Source organism: Artibeus jamaicensis, unplaced genomic scaffold (assembly GCF_021234435.1).
Source record: "Artibeus jamaicensis isolate MK-2021 breed Jamaican fruit bat unplaced genomic scaffold, CSHL_Jam_final contig_851, whole genome shotgun sequence".
NCBI lineage: Eukaryota > Metazoa > Chordata > Mammalia > Chiroptera > Phyllostomidae > Artibeus > Artibeus jamaicensis.
In genome coordinates, this window is record NW_026521986.1 from 12,898,867 (window position 1) to 12,921,253 (window position 22,387).

General features: G+C 44.2%; 3 protein-coding genes across 8 annotated transcripts in view; 2 read left to right on the forward strand and 1 right to left on the reverse strand.

Annotated features, from left to right (window-relative positions):
* Nucleotides 1–508: 508 nt before the first annotated feature.
* Nucleotides 509–16,959, forward strand: LOC119036144 (acyl-coenzyme A thioesterase 6-like). Of its 4 annotated transcripts, none has more exons than XM_053673245.1 (4): nucleotides 509–1,426; nucleotides 4,194–4,396; nucleotides 14,182–14,222; nucleotides 14,667–16,177. In XM_053673245.1, the coding sequence occupies exons 1-4, from the start codon at nucleotides 841–843 to the stop codon at nucleotides 14,821–14,823; spliced, it is 987 nt and encodes a 328-aa protein (XP_053529220.1). In that variant the 5' UTR covers nucleotides 509–840; the 3' UTR covers nucleotides 14,824–16,177. The 4 variants fall into 4 exon arrangements, with proteins under 4 accessions (XP_053529220.1, XP_053529222.1, XP_053529221.1 ...); XM_053673247.1 differs by lacking the exon at nucleotides 14,667–16,177 and adding an exon at nucleotides 16,870–16,959 and having other exon boundaries at nucleotides 511–1,426; XM_053673246.1 differs by having other exon boundaries at nucleotides 511–1,426; nucleotides 14,182–14,758.
* On the reverse strand, nucleotides 15,338–19,470 carry LOC119036131 (general transcription factor II-I repeat domain-containing protein 2-like). 3 transcript variants are annotated; one of them, XM_053673241.1, is made up of 3 exons: nucleotides 19,378–19,470; nucleotides 16,697–18,554; nucleotides 15,338–15,738 (listed from the first exon to the last, which is right to left on the reverse strand). In XM_053673241.1, exons 2-3 carry the CDS (start codon nucleotides 18,520–18,522, stop codon nucleotides 15,654–15,656), a joined length of 1,911 nt encoding a protein of 636 aa, XP_053529216.1. In that variant the 5' UTR covers nucleotides 18,523–18,554; nucleotides 19,378–19,470; the 3' UTR covers nucleotides 15,338–15,653. The 3 variants fall into 3 exon arrangements, with proteins under 3 accessions (XP_053529216.1, XP_053529218.1, XP_053529217.1); XM_053673243.1 differs by having other exon boundaries at nucleotides 15,338–16,457; XM_053673242.1 differs by having other exon boundaries at nucleotides 19,352–19,441.
* Nucleotides 19,471–21,439: 1,969 nt separating this feature from the next.
* Nucleotides 21,440–22,387, forward strand: part of DNAL1 (dynein axonemal light chain 1) — a 35,837-nt gene continuing 34,889 nt past the window's right edge. Inside the window, exon 1 of the mRNA XM_037127830.2 lies at nucleotides 21,440–21,565. Coding sequence (XP_036983725.1) covers nucleotides 21,563–21,565 — 3 coding nt within the window. The 5' untranslated portion in view covers nucleotides 21,440–21,562. The remainder of the gene's footprint in view (nucleotides 21,566–22,387) is intronic.

A 22,387-nucleotide genomic window follows, 5' to 3' on the forward strand; every position in this document is an offset into this window, starting at 1 on the left:
CTTGCAACTGTCAGCACCTCCCTTCCTCCCTCCCTTTTCTCTCTCTTCTTTCTTTTTTTTAGAGAGAGGGGAAGAGAGGGAGGAGAGGGAGAGAAACATGGATCAGTTGCCTCTAGTACCTGCTCCGACTGGACAGAACCCACCACCCAGGCATGTGCCCCGACCCGAAATCCAGTGGGCGACCTTTCGCTTTGCAGGTCAGGGCCCAACCAGCCGAACCACCAGTCAGGGCTATGCACATCAATTCCCATCATCACCACATTGGATTGCAGGAGTAGTCCTTAATTCTTAGCAGATATTTCCTTCCATTCAGACACTTGTCGATTTGCACACATTCTAGAAGGCCTCCCACACGGCTTAGACTGTCAACAAGCTGGCCTGTTGGCAGTAATGGGTCCAACAGTTTCCACAGCAACTGATCCCCAGGAAAGGGGAGAGACCTTAGTCTCGACCTTTGATCCTGCCTAGCCGGGCCGCCCCTAAGGGGACGCTGGAGGCCGCTGCCACAGGGAGGAGCCAGGGTGCGTCAGGTCCCCTCAGTGGCAGCCTGGGCCCAGCCCCTGCACAGGCTAAAGAGCTTTTAAGAGACAGAACTGGGACATTTTCTCCCGAATTCAGAGGGAGTTTTTCAGCGAGGAGGCTTTGTGCAAGTTCCCGTGTGTCCGCTTGCTTTTGCTGTTGAGTGGCGTGACTGGCCCTCCACGCTCAGCTTATCGGGCTGCTCTGCCCCGTCGGGCTCAACCTGCAGCTGGGCAGCCTGCCGTTAGAGGCTCCTCAGCCAGTGCTAACTTCCTCCACAGCCCTGTGCAGCTGGTCCGAATTCTGAAATCAAGTCGCTAAATGATGGCCACAGCTCCCGATGTCCTGCGAGCGTCCAGACTCTGCCAACGCGGCCCGAGGATCTGGGCGCTGCTGCCGAGTTCTCCAAAGTGGAGGCCTGCTAGCCTGGTCTCTTACGCCCCCGCTCGGATGACGGCGACAGTGACCCTGGAGCCTGGGAGCCGCTGCCGCTGGGACGAGCCCGTGCGCATCATCGTGAGGGGCCTGGACCCGGAGCAGCAGGTCACACTGCGCTCATCCCTGCGCGACGAGAATGGCACGCTCTTCCGGGCCCACGCGCGCTACTGCGCGGATGCGGGCGGCGCGCTGGACCTGACGCGCGCGCCGGCCCTGGGCGGCAGCTTCGCGGGGCTGGAGCCCATGGGGCTCTTCTGGGCCCTGGAGCCGGAGAACGACTTAGTTCGGCTGGTGAAGCAGGACGTGCAGACGCCCTTCGTTGTAGAGCTGGAGGTGCTCGAGGGCCACGAGCCCGAGGGAGGGCGTGTCCTGGGCAGGGCGGTCCAGCAGCGAGACTTCCTCGCACCCGGGGTGCGGCGGGAGCCGGTGCGCGCGGGACGGTTGCGGGCCACTCTCTTCCTGCCGCCGGGTGAGTGATCTGCTTCCTCAACTATTCTGGAGAGTCACGTGGAGTCCGAGACCTTGTGTGGCCGGTTACCTGGCCTGGGACCACATGATTGTGGAACTTACCTAAACTGGTCCCCGCGATCCAGGTTCTATCGTGGTTTCTGGGTGGAAGTTTTTAAGTTTCATGGTACAGTTTCATGGAGGCCCTGTCACACTCCCTTAGCAGTATGCTAAAAAGTGCATACAACATATATTTACTGAGATAAGCTACGTGTCAGCTACACCTTTGAGTTTCAAATACCGGTATTAGGCGATGAGTTCTGCCAGTGTGCAAGAGTGATTTTTGCCCCCTTTAACATCAAACTTCCAATCAAAACAAACAAAACCTCCCTGGTAGTCCTACCCCCACTATCATTACAATCCGTCAGTGTTTTTCAATATGGGATGATTTTCTCCCCACTCCAGGGGACTTTGGCAATATCTAAAGACATTTTTGTCACAAATGGAGAGGGTGGTGCTACTGTCATCTAGTGCGTAGAGGCCTGCACCACTGCTAAACATCCACCATACACAGTACAGCCCTTTAACAAAGAAATACCTTACTCATAATGTCTATAGTGCTGAGATGAGAATCTGTAGTGCAAGCAAAAACTAAGTGCTTGCTAGGTAACAGCAGCCTGGAAAAAAGACCCTTGACCTACTCCTTCCAACCAAATGTTTTATTGAAACCCACAGTATAGAGAAATGCTGGAGTTGCCACACTTTACAGAATCCCTAAATGGAATTCTGTGATTATTCTCTAAAACCAGAGACCCTGCTTTATTCTTACAATTCTTCAGCAACTCACAGCCTTAGTGACTGTCCACTTAACTGTGAACTCCTGGGGCTGGAATCGGGTCTTACACCTCACTATATATTCCTAGAGGCTTGTGCAGGGATATAGTAGAAGCTCAAAGAACCACACAGACTAATTCAATAAGAATCTCCAAAAGACTTTCATTAATAAAAAAAAAAAGTCTCTCACTACTCAGTCCTAGTATCTGATTTCCAGTCAAGTCAATCTTAAGTGTTAACTATGTCAGTGTCTACTAGGTAGCCCACTTAAAATTTATTGTGTGTGTTTTGACTGAAAAGCTTTTGTAAATAATGTAGAAGGGTTCAATCATTTAACAAATATGTGTTAAATTAAGGACTGTGTTACGTACTGGGATGCAATAGCTAGCAGACTTGGACAGGAGCCTCTCCGGACTTGCAGCCTAATAGAGGATTCAGACATTATACTCATACCTGTAAGAAGTGTGGTAAGTGCCAAGGCAGGGAGGTGCAGGCCCAGGGTACTCATGGGGGGGGGGGCGGTGTGTGAAGGGAGGCCAGGGAGGTGTTTCCAGGAAGGGAGATCTAAACTTAGGTGTGAAGACTAATCAGTCAACCATGTCAAAAAGGTGGAGAGGGGAGAAGAGTGCGTACCATTTTCAGGGGCCCAAGAGAACATGGCGCATTTAGGGATGGCATTCTTTAAGGCTGGAGCAGAGGACCCAAGGCACTGGGGAGTATGTTCTAATAATCCCCTGGACATGTAGGATGCATTATAGCTCTCAAAGCATTTTCAAATCTTTTTTAAAAAAAGTAAAACAAAAATTTGGTGGAAAATGTGCATCTTATGTTATTTCTAATTTTGTTTACAGTTGGCCCTTGAACAAGATGGACTTTTTAACTGCACAGGTCCACTTAAAAGTGATTTTTTTTCAATAAATATATAATCAGCCTTCCATATCCTTAAGTTTTTGCATCTGCAGATTTATTCAACCATGGGTCAAAAATAGTATTTTCTATCTTTGGTTGGGAATCCACAGATGTGGAGGGCTGAGTGTATGCATTGTTCTGTGCCATTTTATATCATTTACTCGAGTATCTGTGGATTTTGGTATTTCTAGGGGTCCTGAAACCAATCCCCTGCAGATGACTAGGGACAGCTGTAGTTAAGTTTTTGGAGAGTCAAAAGTTATACTTGGATTCTTGACCTCAGAGGGATTGGCACCCCTAACTCCTGTGTTGTTCAGGGGTCAACCATACTTAATATTATTTTTGTTAAAAGATGTGAAACATTCTGGATAAAATAAGGCATTTTATCCACTCTCCCTTCTCCTCACCATTTTGTTTTGTTTTTTAAGATTTATTTTTAGACAGAGGGGAAGTAGGGAGAAAGAAAGGGAAAGATCAATGTGTGGTTGCCTCTCACACACCTGCTCCTGGGGACCTGGCCCACAAGCCAGGCATGTGCCCTGACTGGGAATCGAACACACTACCCTACGCTTCTCAGGCTGCTGCTCAATCCACTGAGCCACACCAGCCAGGGCTTTTTTGTTGTTGTTGTGTTTTTGTTTCTGTCTTTGTTTTTTTGTTAGCTCTGGCCAGACGATTCAGTTGGTTGGAGCATTATCCCATACACTGAAAGGCTGCGGGTTCTACTCCTGGTCAGGGCATGTACCTAGGTTGCGGGTTTGAGGTGACCAATTGATGTTTCTCTCTCACATTCATGTTTCTCTCTCACTCCCCCTGTCCCTGTTCCTCACTCACTAAAAAAAAAAATAAAATAAAATAAAAAAAAATCAATAAACATATCCTCAAGTAAGGATTTAAAAAAGTAAAAAAAGGTCCTTCTTTTCACCGACCCCCCACACCCTCAGATTTCCTTGCTTCAAAAACTTCTCTTTCTTGACTGCCGAAATCTAAAACCCAAAAATGTCTTTTGAGAGACTAATGCTCCTATGGTTTTTGGTACTCTCCAGGTGAAGGGCCCTTCCCTGGGGTCCTCGATCTCTGTGGAAGCAGTGGCGGCCTCTACGAACACAGGGCCAGCCTCCTGGCCAGACATGGTTTTGCTGTGCTCGCTCTGGCTTATTTTAAATTTGAAGACCTCCCTAAATATCTAGATGAAGTGCACTTGGAGTACTTTGAAGAAGCCGTGGACTTCATGCTGCAGCATCCAAAGGTGAGTTCTGGTGCTCACCTGAATGGGGAGGAGAGGCAGAGCGGACACTGACTGGGCTGGATCCCAAAGCCCTGCCAGGACACTGGGGAGAGCAATGTGCCATGAGCCAGAAAGTCTCCTAAAAAAGTTTTACTGAAAGGATTATTATTTCCATTTCCACCCATCTCCCTCTAATTCCTTAAAAGTTGACTGTTAAGTTCCCTTTAATTCTTGACCATAATTCAAAGAGTTGGACTAAAAAGTTACTAACTTTGAGTTCTAGTTTTACTACCATGGGGCCTTAGATCCAGAATAAGGCAATTGCACTCTCTGGAACTCGATTTTTCTCATTTATAAGATTAATGTGAGTGTATAGAGGAAAAAGTTTGACTTTCTAGAAAAAGACATCTTTGAGATCATTGGGGATTGTGTATTTGATGATATTAAAGAATCATTTTTTAAGTGTGATAATGGTATTAGGCTTTTGCAGAGAAAGTTCTTATCTGATAGTGGAAAAATAATTAAATAAAAAATCTTGCTAGTGATAATAAATGGAATATATATTCTGTGCTATTATGTAAACTTAGAGATCCAAACATGTTCATGATAAGGTATAAGATGTTCCTCAAGGTCTGTAGGATGGCTTAACTCTGTTGAAAGTTCATGGACTGGTCTTTTAGCAGAGCTGCTAAAACCTAGATGATCTTGAACTGTGATGACTGATTTATTCAGGTGTGATAAGGCCCCAGGAAAAAGAGACCTGTATATACTATCAGTTCTGCCCTCAAACTTAGGGAGAAGGGGCTTCTTCCTTGGACACTTTGTTATAGATGGCCACACACTGGCCTTCCTTAGGATGCATCACTGCCCAGAGGGTGAGGAGTCCAAGAAACCAAGGGGATGTGTCCACCTGGAACCCATGTCACCCCTTCTCACCATGCCCTTGGGATCTTGAACCCCAGAATTCTCTGCTGATCAGCACTGATCCTCCTTCCAGGCCCTATGCTTCTTCTCAGGGTCCTTCAATGTTAATACACCTAGGCCTTCAACTTATTGGCAGGGGTGTCCACACATGTATGTGAGAGGCCCCTCAAGGTGCATGATGGAGCCAGGGTGGAAAAGAAACAGGGTGGCAAGGGACCAGGGATTTGTGCCAGCGCCTGGCTCTCCCCTAAGTCATGTTCCAATACAGAACTCCAAGGAGTTCCAAGATTTTAGATTTGAACCTTATCAAGGTAGGAAAAAAGAATTCATTTTATTTGACAGTTTGTTAACTTGGTATTTAACTTTTAAATACTTAGGTATAGGGTGTATGGGTCTCTGTGTACATTCTTAACCCAGACCCTATAAATATTAGTGGAGGGCCTGGGTACTAGGAAATCCATTAATTTGCTTATTAGAAGACACTATTGAGCTTTGTAGACTGTTGCATGAGGACTAAAAGCAAATGACATTTCAGAAAACTACTTAGAGAATATATAATCACTGTTTATGTTCTTTATTTATGAATTCTAGGCTTATTCATTTCTCTCTCTCTCTCTCTCTCTCTCTCTCTCTCTCTCTCTCTCTCCATACCCCCCATCAGGTGAAAGGCCCTAGTGTGGGGCTTTTTGGATTCTCCAAAGGAGGTGACCTGTGTCTCTCAATGGCTTCTTACTTAAAGGGCATCTCAGCCACCATAGTTGTCAATTCCTGTGTGGCCAACACACTAGCTCCTCTGCATTATAAGGATATGATTATTCCTGATCTTGGCAGTGACCTAGGGAAACATACAACCACTGAGTCAGGCCTTCTAAATTTCATGAATATTTGGAACAATCCACTGGAGGAACCCTACCGCCAAAGTCTTATTCCATTGGAAAAAGCCCAGGGGCCCTTCCTGTTTATTGCTGGCCTGGATGATGGTATCTGGAACAGCGAATTCTATGCTCGTATAGCCTCTGAACGGTTACAAGCCCATGGGAAAGAGAGACCCCAGATAATTTACTGCCCAGGAGCTGGTCATTGTATTGACGTACCTTATTTTCCTCTTTCTAGAGCCTCTGTACATTCAGTATTGGGTCTAGCAGTATTCAATGGAGGTGAGCCAAAGGCTCATTCAAGGGCACAGGTAGATGTCTGGCAGCAAATTCAAATTTTCTTCCATAAACATGTCAATGGGAAAAAATCTGTCATGCCTAGTAAAATGTAACATTATAATCACAGATGAGATACTATTAATAAAATCCTATTCATACAGCATGTATTGCCTTTTCCAGAACACCCAGTGATTTTTTTATAAGAAAGCAACCATATTGGCTTCCTTGTCAGGTCCACTGGAGTCTCAGCCTTTGCAATCCCTTTTTCTTCACTGGCGGGTCTACCCTTTTCTCCCCTGAACTTTATCCAATGTCTAGGCTTAACCCTGACCGTATCTGTAGGACTAATCTTAACCTTAAGCAGGAGAAATGTAAGAAGTGTTTGCCCAACTTTCAACTGATGGCCTAGCTTTGGCCTTGTGGTCTTCTTCTAAGGACTGAGATTATGTATTGCTAAGAATCCCATATCCTACTTCGGGCCCTAACTGACTGTGGTGGGAGCCTGCCCACTCAAGCCCCCTAAGGAATGGACTCTGCTTCATGCTTGCCAGTATACATTCCTAAATGTGTACTCAAGACTTGTTCCGGAACTCCAACTGGGACGCTGATATACGCAGATGAGGTAGGACCCCCTTATCTGCAGTTTCAATTATCTGCAGTCAACGGTGGTCAGAAAATATTAAATGGAAAACCCCAAAGATGAACAACTCACATGTGTTAAATTGTGTGTCATTCTGAGCACCTCACTCCATCCCATCACATAGGCATCGCGATCTCACATCTTCACAAGAAGAAAGGTGAGTTCAGGACAATAAGGGATTTTGAGAGAGCAGCACACTCACATAACTTTTTGTCACAGCATATTGTTATAATTGTTCTATTTTATTAGTCATGATTGTTAATCTCTTCTGTGCCCAACTGATCAACTTGATCATAGGCATGTACACAGGAAACAACAGTATATATACCGTTCGGTACTATTACAGTTTCAGGAATGCACTGGGAATCTTGGCATGTATTCCCTGCAGACTTTTTCAACTACAGTATACTTTATGTATTTTGTATTGCTTTCAGGTGTACAGTATAGTAGTCAGATAATTATATACTTTACAAAGAGCTCCCCCCAATATTCCCAGCACCCACCTGGCAGCATACGTAGTTACCACAGTATTGTCGACTACTAGTACAAGTAGCCTCCAAATTCAACCAGGTTTAGAGAACAGTGCCACCTGGTGGCCAGTGAGGTACTTCACAGGCGAAAACCCGCTAGCATTTTGTCAGAAATCATTAACTTCTTCTCCTTGCCGGAGAGGGGTAGGTTCCGGATGAGCTCCTACCCCCCTCAGGTGGTCTACCCCAGGACCTCCAAAATTACGAACGACCCAGGGTCCTCCTAAGTCGCCCCTTTTTGCAGTCCCTTGTTGACTGGCGCCCCAGGGACCCGCCCGCGTCTGCCGGTCCCTCTCGGCCGCCCTGCCCACGCCTACCTCGGCTGGTCTCTGTCCCGGAGCTCCGACCGACCGCCTGTGGCGCACTCCAGTCCCCTCTGTGGCTCAAGTCCGAGAAGATCCCGGAGCCAGTGGCAATGGGCTTAGGTCGCGGTCCGAACCCCTGGGACCCGCCTCCAACTCCGGAGGTCGGTGTGCACAGCGACCAGTTTCTCCCAAAAGACCATGACTCTGACCGTCATGCCCAGGACGGGTCTGGCTGACGAGCTTCTGGATATTAAAGTGGAAGGCTTAGGCCCCAGGGAGCGGGAGACACTGAGGGTGTAGGCTGTTAGCTGCCCGTCTCGCAGGCCCACTTCGAGTCGGATGGCCGGGCGGCTGGACCTGGCCTGGCATCCGGCTGTGGGCGGCGACTGCACGGGCGTGGAGCCAATGGGGCTCTTGTGGAACCTCGCGCAGGCCGGCTCGGAGGACCCCTGCCCCAGCCAGATGCCCAGGGGCCTGTGCAAAACTCCCCTCAGAGTGGAGGTGACTGTCCACCCCACGCCGCAGCAGCCGGAGCTGCCTCTGGGCCCAGCGCTGGCCTTGGCCCACGTGCAGCGCTGGTTTTCCAGCCTCCAGCTGTCCAGCTCTCGGCTGCGAACCGGCCCCCTGGGGGGCGTCTTCCTGCTGCCCCCAGGTGCGTGAGGCCTTTCCCGCACGGGGCCTCGCCCCTGGATTGTCTTGCTAGCTAATTGGTCATCTTCCTTTATTTTGTCGCCTAAGTGGCGATATTAATTTCCTAAGTGGTGGCTGGGATTTCCATTTAAATTTAATCTGCCCACCTTCTAAATTCCTTAGTGCAGTAGACTCCATTCCTTGCAAGCATACACTTTGCGGGCTTGCTGGATTAAACATGGTTGCTGTCAAGTTCCTAGCTTTAAATGCTTGTCTGCCTATCTCTTGTAGGCAGAGCTTTGTTGATTTAACTTTTGCCACTATCATTTCTGGTAGAAATGACGAGAGTAGTGGATACAAAATTGTCTTTTGTCTTTGGAGCTGTGTTCAAGTCCCAAAGTGAATGAAGTCCTATTATACTGGATTCGTGTTAGGATAAAGACGACTTTTTTTTTTTAAAAAAATTATTGATATGAGAGAAATACTGATTTGTGGTTCCACTTATTTATGCATTCATTGATTGATTCTTGTATGTGCCCCAATCTGGAAGCAACCTACAACCTTGGTGGGCTGGGAGGACACTAACCAACTGAGCTATGGGGTCAGGGCAGAAGATGACATTTTTTGTTGTTGTTTGACGTTCTCTAGTGCCTTGCAGCCCTTCGCCATAATGAAAAAACTTTCGTTTCTCACTTCATAGATCAAAGAGCAACTTCTTTTAATTATAAATGAGGAAAACAAGGCTTAAAGTATTTTAACCAAATCACACAGATAGAAGATGGTAAAATCAGGGCGCACAAAACTCTTTGAGCTCCAAACTCTGACTTTCTTCATAAGTACAGGCTGTGTAAGTGAAACAATGAGTGAAATATTAAGGTTTTTTACATTTTTCCATGGACAAGGACAACAGTGCGGGGATTAGCTGTGGGAATGGGGCACGGGTTGGGGGGGCAAAGGGGTAAAAATTGGGACAACAGTAATAGCATAAACAATACAATATTTATTTTTTTAAGGTTTTTTATTTTTAAGAAACCTCCTCTGGCATACCCCTTAACTCTCATGCTCAGGATCCTTATGAACAACTAAAAATCTTTTAAATGAGTGATTTAAAACATTGTGTGTGTTTGTGGGCGTCTTTTTAAAAATAACCAATAAGATCCTAGCAAATTTACATATTTGGGATTAAATTACTGAATTAAATCAAAATAAATAAATTCTCAGTTATTTTAATGTGGAAAATCAGGTTAATATTTTGAAGCCTGTGGCTGGAAAACTCTGTTACCAGAATGTTTTCAGAGTGTATGTTATGACTTTTTCATGGTTTGCTTTAGGCTTTCTGGACCTAATCTTGAATCCAGAAATGACTGAGATTTATCTATTTTTTTAAAAAGCAGATCAAGATATACTGAGATAGCTGAGTGTTAAGAAAACTACCTTATAAAAACCACATCCTTAATGTGTATGCTGTACCTTTCACTTTGGTAGCCCTAACTCATTTCTAGATTTGAAAACTTAGAACTGCTCTGTGGCCCTGGAATTTTAGGTGTCTTAATTTGGTTTCTGTCTTTATGTTTTTGTCTTTTGTTCTGTTCTTATAGATTTGTCTGGCACTTTTAACTGAAAAAACACAGAAGCATATTTCTGAAAAATATTAAGAGGCCATTGGCTGAGAAATTCTTCTCTTGGAATGATGAATAAATAACACAATCTCCAATAAGAATGTTGAAACAGAAATAACAGATCAACATTAGGAGGATATTAGTTTGACATTTTATTAAACATATTGTTCACTTTATATTATACCTTCATTAAACATTTAAAATTGTTTAAACCCAGCCCTGGCCAGATGGCCCAGTTGGTTGGAGTGTCATCCAGTACATCAAAAACAAACAAACAACAAAAAAACCTTGGCGGGTTCTATTCCTGGTCAGGGCACATACATACCTAGGTTTCTGGGTTCCATCCTCAGTAAGGGAGGCAATCCCTTGTGTATGGGAGGCAATCCATTAATGTTTCTATCTCATATTGATGTTTCTCTCTCTTTCTTATTTCCCCCATCCCCCTAAAATCAGTAAACCTATCCTCAGGTAAGGATTTTAAAAAAGTAATAACAAAATAAAATAATGTAAACCTTGTTAAATTATGGGTTTGGTGACTCTTACTGTATCTTAAACTCATTGATAAGTCAATGGGCCCTTTAAAATAGATATTTTTTTAAATGAGGTATTATACTTTCATAAGTCAAAGCTTGAAGAAATAGTTGCTGAGATTTACTGGCACACTTGACATCAAAACACTTTCCATATCTTTGGTGCTAATTTGTGGGTTTTTTTCTATTTCCCAGCAATTTTCTCATGGGGGAAAATATAAAAACATTTTTACACTTACAGCTTCAAAGTAGCCCAAACAAGTTTCTACTTCAACCGCAACAATACTCCTATTTAAACCAAAACAGACATTTTCTTTTCAAAGTAAATAGGCAGATGTTTAAAAAGGAGAGAAAAAAATAAATTTATGGAATTTGACTTAGAAAATGTTAGCTGGATATCATAGTCTATTAAATGCTCTGTCACTTAATTCAAGATTAAATCCCATTTCCTGGCTTATAGGAGATGGTCCTTTTCCCGGTTTGATTGACATGTTTGGTGATGGAGGATTGGATGAATCTTGAGCAAGTCTCCTGGCTTGTCAAGGTTTTGCTGCTCTGGCTTTGCCATTTTTTGGCTATGAAGATCTACCTCCAATTATGAAGGACTTAAATTTAGATGACTTTGAAGAGGCAGCTAAATTTGTGCAAAGTCATCCAAAGATGAGTGGAATGCTAGAGAGAACTGTGTTTAAAATAAAGTCATTAACACTAGGAGAGAGTACCACTATAGGAAGTGGTACTAAAGGGTTGAAAGGTAGCTGTAATACATACCTGTGGAGTGAATTAATGGATAAATAAGCAAGCTATGTGATAAGTATATAAAAGACTTTTCTTTGTATTTAGGGCTTTGTGACCCCGTAACAATCATGCTTTCTTTCTCTTTCTCCTTGTTTGTCTTTTTCTTCAATCTTCAGGTCAAAGCCCAAACATTGGAGTGATTTGTTCTGGCAAGGGGGCAGAGTTGGCAGTTTCCATGGCTAGCTTTCTCCCAAATACAGTTGCGGTTGTGAGCATCAATGGTCGCATTTCTAACACAGCTACTGCCCTTAATGTGGTGGATTGATCCTGCCAGGACTGCCTTTTAACCTATGTAAAATCTCTGCTACCGATTCAGGGGTATATGACACTAAAGAAGCACTCGAGGACCCCTTGGATCCAGCCTATCGGGAAAGCCGCATCCCTCTTGAAGAAGCCAGTGCCCATTTCCTTTTCTTGTTGGAGAGGATGACAGGCTCTGGAAGAGCTCTGTTTATGCTGATATAGCTGTGAAGCACCTCACAGAGCATGGGAATAACAATTTCACTCTTTTAAGCTACCCTAATGCTGGCCACAGAATAGATCCGCCTTACAACCCTTTTTTCTCTGCAGCCTGGGATCCCGTTTTGGGAGGCGGGCAGCTCAAAGCTCATGCTGTTGCCCAGATTGAGTCTTGGAAGATCTTGGAGTTTTTGCGCTTGCATCTAGGGTAAAGGCTTACAAGCTAGACAGTTTAATTTAGAATTTGCTCAGAACAAATTAGGGGACAGACTGAATAGTTTTGACAAGTAACGACTGAGATCTGGACTTCTCAGGGCATCTGCAAGCTTTTAAAAGAAAAAATACTTCAAGTTCATCAGAGCCTGTAGCTTTGATCTTATCCATGTTTCTCCATATTTGGTTTGTTTGAACTTGAACTCAAGGTAATTGCTAACCAGTTTTCAACCTGCCATTTACCTCCCCTTCCAAAGACTTTTAAAAACTAGTATATGGTAACTACTTGGCTATATCTATCCCCGAGATTAAAAAAAATATATTTATTTATTTTTAGAGAGAGGGGAAGGGAAGGAGAAAGAGTGGGAGAGAAACAGCAACGTGTGGTTGCCTCTCATGTGTCCCCTACTGGGGACCTGGCCCACAAGGCAGGCATGTGCCCTGACTGGGAATCGAACCAGCGACCCTTTGCTTCACAGGCCCGTGCTCAAGCCACTGAGCTACACCAGCCAGGACTACTCCAGAGATTTTAAAACTGTTTTGAACAAGATAGACACATGAATTTAGACCCCTGGTTTTATGATGAGGAACAACTGGGCTATACTAACATAATATTCAGAGGCTGGAATGAATTTTAACAAGATAACCTGGACGCTAATTGGTGGCAGACAAGCCATAGAATCCTATCTGTTGTTAATCAAATTTTGATTTTTTTTCTAGTTGCTACCCATTCTAAGAGCCTTACCAAGTTAGAAATTCTAAGATATTACTTTTAAAATGACAACCAATTACTGAGAAATACTTTGATTCCCTACAGCTCCCTTATCTCTGTTTGTACTTTAAAAAAACTTTTCTTCACACTTGACTTTAAAAATAGGCAGATTCCAGGTTCTAGTCCCATGCAGACTGTGTAATCACCTGAGAAGGCAGAGCTAATCCCTTCCACCTTCTCCCACCTTCACCAAACCTTGAATTACAATGTGTTAGATGGGCCTTAACTTATTAAAATAACCTTGGCTGAAGTTCTGAGTTTTGATTTTAAACTCTGAGAATTAGAAGATACTAAGAGTTCTAGCCCTCATGATAATTATTTTTCACATACTTGAAGGGTAAAATGAAGGTATTAATTACTAACCTTTGATTTTGGTTGACTAGTGGGATCTTGTCAGAACCAAATTTTGGGTTCTTCTGAGCAGAAGATGAAGTTCTGTCACCCTAATTTGTAGCGTTAATGGTTCCCCCCAATTAACATTATTTTAAAATTGGATATGTTTCGAATTATTAACATCAATACACACACACATCCTCCTGATTTGGGAGTTACTCATGTAAGATTTTTAAAAGAGGTTTAAGTTTTATTTAAATTTTTATTTTTAATTGATTTGAGAGAGAGGAAGGGAGGGGCGGTGGGAAGGCGGGGAGAGAGAGAGAGAAACATGGATTTGTTGTTCTACTTATTTAGGCATTCGTTGTTTGGTTCATTTCTGTGCCCTGATGGGGACTTGAACCCCACCACAACCTGGTGTATCAGGACGACACACTAACAAACTGAGCCATCTGGCCAAGGCCCAGAAGAGGTTTATTTTAAAACAGACCAAAAACATAGTGAGGGGAGAATTTGGCTTTTTAGCAAATAACTATAATGAGAATCATAACCTGTGAGTCTGGCTCTTAAACTCTGATACAATGCTCATTCTAATTTGAATTTATATTGACTTAATAACCTTGAAAATTAATGACTATTAGGTGATAATTTTTTAAAAATTTTAAGCTATGTAACTTTAGCTGTTTTGCTCAAACTCTAATGATTGAACTGTGACATGTTTTTTCTTTTATTCAATTCGCATTCTTGTTTAAAAATCAAAGACTTAACATATTCGCTTTTCCATCATTTCAAACTATGTGTTTTACCTATACTTTTTAAAGGGTCTGCTAGATTTTCTGTATTTGGGGACACTGTTTCAGTAATAATTTTAACCTTTCTCTCAACTTTCTGTTATCCAGGTCTGCAACAAAAGCAAGTGGACCCCAAGCTATGCTCTTTGGTAAACAGCTTTTGAGATCTATTGTATCATTTTGAAGGGTTTCAAAGAACAAAGAAATGATCCAAGTTATATAATTCTTTTTCTTTCCCTGTGTGAAAGTTTTTAACCGTTGAGCATGTGAAACACAAAATGTGCTTTATAAGAAACTTACCAAGATATTGTGGATTAATTTTCAGAGACAAGGGAATTTCTGTTTATATGGTAGTAAATATTATATGGTGGTAGATAGTTTGTATACTGATACATAAAAGATATTCATGGCAATGAGTGAAACTGGAAGAGCCGGTACTCCTGCTGCCTGTCACCGACCAGACCTGGTAACTACAAACAGGGATTGAGTCTTTATGGGCACTTTATTCAGATGGCCAGCGATTTGAGAAGTCTTCGGGTTTGTTCTCTAACAGACTGTCTGAAATTTCATTTTCAACCAACCTTTTTTTATAGGGAGAAGAAAAGTGTAGGCAAGGGGGTTGGAATTCAGGGGGAAAGTTCATCAAATACAAAGCTGCAGCATTCTCTTATCTGTGTCCTGGGCGGTGGTCACCTCACCCTGGAGTACAATGGCTCGGATATCATCTTGAATTGCCTGCAGTCCTCCTGAGGCACAAAGGTGGAGCTGCTTATGGTTTCCTGGAGTCAGGGTGGGTTATACCTTCAGTTCCTGGAACAACAGCTTTTTACATGCACTGATTACTAAGCTTATTAGCTATTACCTGAAACTAAAGAATTTCCAACATTTGAGGCCCCCAACAGGAGGAAATAGAATATTCTGAGTGAGTATAAAGATAACATTGACTTATTATTTTACCACTGATATCAATTCCTTATGGTGTAATTTGTAGTTTTGAATAAAAGGAATACTCTACTAGTTCTGAGATATGTTTAAGGATTAGATTCCCATTACAGCTACATCAAGAGAAACAGATTTTGGCAGAAGAGGAAAAATTCCAATTTGGAGAGGGGTGGAGGTGTGGAGATCTGAAAAAATCACTGCAGGTGTTGGCGGAATGTCAGACATTCTGGAATGTAGCCCAAATGTCACCGGTGCCACTTGGAACTCGGTTCAGCAACCTCAGTTCTTGAGTTCTGGCTAAAAAATAATTCAGAGCCAAGACTCAAACTATAAGAGAAAGTTTATTTGGAAAGTCACAGAGGTAGGAAAAGTGAGCCAATGGGGTGTAGGTTCAGGAAACAAGTTACAGAGGCAAAAGAAGGGCCCTTGAGGTTTAGGAAACATAAAGGTAAAGCTAACATGCCTGGGGGAAGACCAGGCGGAAGGAAAAATGCTGAAGGATCCAGGGAACTAGAGCAGCACCGGCCCTCGGTCTGGAGGTCTTAGGGAGGATCCCAATAGAATACTCATCAGCTTTCCAGGTGTCCTTTTAGGGTCATGGTCTCTACTGATTGGTCGGCACCAGAGCAGGGGGATCATTAGTCAGTGCAGCTGGTCCAGATGTCAGCCACGGCATCGCTTGTCTGGTTTTGCTGCTTTTCTGTGCCTGGAGCTGAAACACAACTGAGGCCTAGATGTTATCTTTGGGGATTAATGCTTAAGGGAGTGGTCCCGCAAGGTCCTGAATGGAAGTTGCATGAGGCCACCTCTCAGCATCTTGTTTCTCCTCCAAGGGCATCTATCACTAGTGACTAGTGACATGCCAGGGGAGGAAAGGTCAGGGGAGGTCTGTGTGCAAGACCAGCAATATGAAAGGTCAGGGGTCTAATCCACAGGACCAGCAATATGCTAGGGGAGGAGAGGTTACCCTGGCGGCAAGGTACCTGTCTTCCCAGTTCTGCCCATTGCAAGGCACCTGGGGCTTTGCTTCTTGGTGACCTTCTGTACCTGGCTCACCATCCTTGCTCTGCTCATGTCTGTCTAACTGCCTACTGCACAAGAACAAAAGCTGAATACGTTATAAATACGTACTTTTTCTTTCTCCAATAAAAATTTAACTTTTTCCTAGTTTTACAAATGTAATTATTTCTTTCAAAATGAAATTTCTTTTTTCAAAATTTAAAATATCTACATTGTAGAACAATTAAAAAATAGACAATGGAAGTGAACATTATATTTGTCTCCTGAGGCTGCCATAACAAAATACCAGACTGGATAACTTACACAACAGAATTTATTTTCTCACATTCCTGGAGGCTGGAAGTCCATGATCAAAGTGCCAACAGTGTAGAACAGGATGTCAACCTCATTTTCAGTGGGGGCCACATCAGCCTCAAGGTTGCCTTCAAAGGGCCGAATGTAATTTTAGGACTGTGTACATGTAACTACTCCTTAATTTATACAGTGTTACCGTTACAATCAGCCCTTTGAGGGCAACCAGGCTGAACATACTGTTAAATAACCTGAGACACCGGCATGTCACATACCATCCTCATCCACTGATCATGTTCTGAAAATAACAACAAACACAAAGCAAAAGACAAGCAATTCCAATGTACTCAAAATCAGGTTTTAGGCTTACCTATTTTGTTTTCTGGATGTCTGACACCGTTTTCTCGAGGTCAGTGTGTCTATGTCTGGTTTCAGGCCTTGTGCTGTAGCAATTCGTAAAACAGCGTGGAGGTTGTCATCAGTGATGCGTGACCTGTGCTTAGTCTTGTTTAGATTCATTATTGAAAATGTGTGTTCGCACAGATAGGTGCTCCCAAACAGTGACAGAATACGGGCAGCGTGAAGTCGGAGCTGTGGCATCAAAGCGGGAGGCAGCAGACAGTAAAAGTCCTCAATTTTAACATCCTCAAACTTTGCTCTCAGGCAACTATCACTTTGAATATCAATTAACTCCAACTGAAGGTTATGGGGTGCACTGTCGACATCAATGGTGAAAGGATTGGCAAAGATGGCAAAGTTTGAGCGCTGTCTTCTGAAGTCTGAGAAGCGCTGATCAAATTCATCAATTAACCGGCTCAATTTGGTAGCCAAGGGAGTGCATGAAAAAGCACCGGGAACTGAGGCTGAGATGCTCTGACAAACAGGAAAGTGGGCAAGATTGTCCTTGTCCACCTGGGACTTCCATAGGTGCAGTTTACGCTGGAAAGCTGTGATTGCATCGGACATCTGCGTGATGACTTGTTTGCGTCCCTGCAGCTTCTGATTCAGTTGAGCAAGATGCTCGGTTATGTCACATAACATAGCGAAATCGCACATCCAGTTTGGATCTGACAGTTCAGGCAAGGGTTTTCCTTTACTTTGCATGAAAAGTGCAATTTCTTCCCTAAGCTCAAAAAATCGTTTCAGGACTGCGCTCCTGCTCAGCCACCTGACTTCTGTATGGTATGGCACGTCTTCACGCTCTGAGTCCATTTCCTGCAGCAACACTTCGAACTGGCCATGATTCAAGCTCCGCGCCCGAATAAAGTTCACTGTTTTCATGACTGTGGTCATAATATTATCCAGTTCCAAAACCTTTCCACACAGAGCTTCTGGATGGATAATGCAATGATACATGATCAGAGGTGTGTCACAGTTACTTTTTTGCAATTTCTCCTTCATTAGTCCAACCAAGCCTGTTTTTTCTCCACACATGGCAGGTGCACCATTGGTAGTTAGCCCCACCAGCTTTTCCCAGGGTAACTTATGGTTGCTTATGGACTTTTCCACCGCATCAAAAATGTCCTTCCCTGTTGTTGTCCCGTGCATGGTAATTACATCCAAGAGCTCCTCGGTGACAGAGAAGTCCGCCTTCACACCTCTTATAAAAATGGATAGATGTGATGTATCCGTGTTGTCTGTGCTCTCATCCACAGCTAATGAAAAAGCCAGATAACTGCGCGCCTCTTCGACCAGCTGTGTTGTCAGATTTCCTGCTAGTTCCTTAACACGGTTTGCGATGGTGTTTCTAGACAAACTGACATTTTTAAAAGTCTGTATTTGATCGGGGCACACCTGCTCACACACCTTTAGCATGCGCTGCTTGAAAAATGCACCCTCTGAAAAACACTTCGAAGCTCGAGCAATTTCTTCAGCCACAATAAAGCTAGCTTTCACTGCTGCATCATTTTTGGCTATAGTTCTGGTGAGCACATTCTGCTGCGACTGCAGTCTGCCTTTTAATTCTTGCACCAATTGTTGTTTTTCTTGGAGGCTAAATTTAGCATATTTAGTTCCATGTTTGGTCTCAAAATGCCGACGTACATTGTACTCCTTTATCACCGATATCGTTTCATAACACAAAAGACATACTGGGTTTTCCCCTTGAAACACAAACATGTATTCGCTTTCCCATCTATCATTAAATTGCCTTCCTTCTGCATCAATCTTTCTCTTACTGGACATTTTGGGATTCATACTGTTCCACCAAAGATGGTATGGTGCACCACCTAAGTAAAAGACCAAGATGTCCTTCAGGACCAGTTCAGTAACAGGCCCTCTCCCACAGGCTCACCTTTCCTTCAAACCCCCTTCTGCATAAACAGCAGTCACTCTTTCTCCATCAATTCTCCCCCTCCATCTATCCCAGCAACATTCTCCTTGTTCCTCTATCGCCAATGTCTTGGGCAGCAACATTATCCTTAATGCCGTTCCCCTGGCATGGTGGAATAAGAAGGTTCCTTTGTGAACACCCGCAAAGCAGTGGCCGCGCTTGCGCGATGATATGCTTTCACTTTTATATGAAGTGGCCGGGACAGAGGACGATGGCTAAATACTGCTCAACACCCAGAGCCGTTCTGTTATCTTGAACGATGCAGGGCGGAGGAGGCCGGGCCTGGGGCCAATCAATACGCCGGTGCAAGTTCGGTTTACTCCGCAGTCCGGGCCACTTCACACAAAAGTGAAAGCACGTCACTGCGCAATCGCGGCCACGGCTGCTGGACCGCAGAGCTGGCCATGTCCAGGGACAACAATGTAGAATTCATGTGTGGGACCGTGGCTGCTGGTTACAAAATATCTTTTTACAGATACTTTTAAAAATAACATGTAATTGCTAAAGTTCATGTCTCTGGCTAATTTATTTAAAAAATTAAATGAAATGTTTGCCCAGTTGAGAGTACCCCTTTAAGCGCCCCGATGTCCCTCCGCTACCTCCACCCCCGCCCCGGTAATTCTTGTCATTCATGTCTTTCTTGTCTTTCAATCCCCAAGGCTGTTTGTTACTAGTGTCCCGCATCAGTCCCACCTATTACTCTTCTTACACAGGCTCACCGTTCTCCTGTAGCTATGGCCGCAGCTCCCGCCGTTCACCCACTCCTGCAGCGTAAACTCATCACACACGCTGCACACGTGACTGGTGCGCTGGCTGGGGCGTAGGGGCGTAGGGGTGGGGGAGCTCCGCGCTGCGGTCAGGTAGAAACAAGGTCCCGGGACGGATAACGCAAGGCGGAGGGCGGGATTCCGCCCAGCGGCCTGCGTTTGCCAGTTGTGGTGTAGATTTTTGGTAAAGCCTCACTCCTTGGTTTGCAGGTGACCAGCTTCTCACTGTGTCTTCACATGGCCTTTCCTCTGTGCAAATCACTTCTGGTGTCTGTTCCTCTTCTTGTAAGGACACCAGTCCTATTGGAATAGAGCCCCACTCTTATGGCCCCCTTTAAAGTGATTACTTCCTTAAAGGCCCCGTCTCCAAACAATCACATTGAGGGTTAGGGCTTCAACATACGAATTTTTAGGGGACATATTTCAGTCCGAAACAAACATTAAACAAACTCATAATGTCCTTTAAGTTTTCTTATGTATATCTGTGTATGCTATATATAATTTTTAAGGGGGTCACATGATTTTGTTTGGTAACTTGCATTTTAAATTAACACATATGATTATGCACGTCAGTAGATGTATTTCAGCAACATTTTTAATGGCAGAGATAATGGAAATTGAAATGATAATGAAGTCATGCCCACCCTCAACCACAAAATTAAATACCACTCTTTTTTAAAGTAGGTCTCCCCCGCCCCATATTTTCTTTCTTTCTTTTTTTAAAGACTTTATTTATTTATTTATTTATTTATTTATTTATTTTTAGACAGAGGGGAAGGGAGGGAAAAAGAAGGGGAGAGAAACACCAGTGTGTGGTTGTCTTTCATGTGCCCCCTACTGGGGACCCAGCCTGCAACCCAGGCATGTGCCCTGACTGGGGATCAAACCAGTGACCCTTTGGTTTGCAGGCTGGCGCTTAATCCACTGAGCCATACCAGCCAGGGCTATTTTCTTTATTTCACATGCATTTAGCTAAACCACTGCCAAGGAAGGTAAAAAAGTTTCGTGTAGTGTCCCACGCCTGAGCAAACCGGCCTTGAACTATTGTCTGGCCTCTGCCTGTAGGCTGCAGGCTCTAAAGCAGGCTCCACAGTGAAAAACAGTGTATTACTTCACTGTTTGGATGTTCAACGATACCAATTCTATTGTGTTGACATTTGGATTATTTTGTTTTTACTATTAAAACGTTGAACATATATCTGTGTGCATTTGTGTGATTATTTCTTCAGGACGAAGTCCTAGAAGTGGAACTGCCCAGTCACAGAGGTGCAAGGATTTTAAAGCTTTTGTCAATGCAAGAAACACCCAAACCTGTAAAAACATTTTATGAGTTTATTTGAGCCAGCCTGACAATTGCTGGGAAAGCAAAATGTCAACGGAATGAGAAAATACTCCAGAAGATGGCAGTTTACCGCTTATTTTATACAGCAGAATCAAAGGGCAAGGCCTAAGAAGTTACATGAAATTCGTTGGTGAGAGATTACGGAGGGAGAAAGCAAAGCAGGGGACATCTCTGGGATTGGTTAAAAAGTAAAATCGACACATACATTTTTTACATTTGTGGATGTGGGATAATTAACAGTAAATAATTAACAAAGGGACTTGAAGTCTCTGCTCTGGTGCAGCAATTGTTCCCCGAAGGGTCTATTGTGCCCGGAGTTTAGCTTCAGGTATCCTCTGTGGGACGCCAGGAGAATTATAGCAGACAGCCAGGAGAGGATACAGAAGGGCAATCTGCAGGGAAAGGGAATTTTACAAATCCTGTTATGGGAAGGGCAACGGTTAGGGGGAGGTTTTACAGTTTTAAACTTCAGGCGGGTACGTCACTCCAGACGAGCTGAAACTGCTCTCGGTAGGGACAGCTACATCCCTTGACCACTTTCCGCAGCAGAGCACTCCAGCCGAGCGTCTCACGCGCAACTGTGCCGCCGCCACTCGGGAACGAGAGGCAGCGCTGCCGGAGGACCTGGGACCGCCCCATCGTCCCACAATGCCCCGCTTGTGCCACCTGAGGGCGGAGGATGAGAGAGACGACTGCGGCGGCGGTAGGGATCCTCGGAGAGCCACGAGAAGTGCGCAAGCGCACTGAACCCTCCGAGCCCTAGCAACCAGAGCAGTGACAGTAGCAACCGCCGCGATGGTGAGTACCTTCTAGGCCTCGTAGCCAAAGCTGAAAAGAAGTTGGAAGTGGGAAAGGGCGATTGTGGAGTGTTGAGGGCTAGGAGGGGAGAGTGTGTCTTTGAACCGCAGAAGGGAGCCGGTAGCGGATACTGGCTCCGCGAAGGCAAAGGCCTGGGGGCGATCAAAAAGCCCTGGCACCGGGTGGTCTGGGAGAAAGGAGGCCTGGGACAGATCAGAGGTTGGGTGAACATGGTGGGAGTCCGGCAAAGAAAAGGAAGGGCAAAGAGCAGGGAATTCTCGAAAAACAGAACATTGGAGTGGGAAAGGTGATGGACGGGAGTGGGTGAATAAGGATCTCTTTTTACATACAATTAAGTTACCCCCTGGCGAGATGGAGTGGGGAGCTGGTTAGGAGAGGAATGTGGGTCACATCATTGCAGCAGTTATTGGAAACCTCTGATGTGCCCAGGTTGCCCTGAATGACTGTGAGTGTACTTATTAGGTAACGTTGTAAAACCCACTCTGATAGAAGATATTAGGCTACTCTTTCTCAAATTTCAGTATGTGTTGAAGTATGCTTGTAGCCGGCCTAAGTACTAGGAACTTGTTGGAGTGCAGATTATGAATGTTTAATATGATTGGGGGTGTTCAGATATGTGCATTTAGACAATTGCACCTCAAGTCATTCTAAAATTGGAGGGCGCCCCACTACAGTTTGAGAAATATTGCCTTGGATTTGAAATCTGTCATCGGTCTACCCAATCAAAACCTTTGCGAAGTAATGATTTTATCTAGCGATTCTCAATTCCTGCTTAAAATGTGCACTGTCTTGTTTACATAC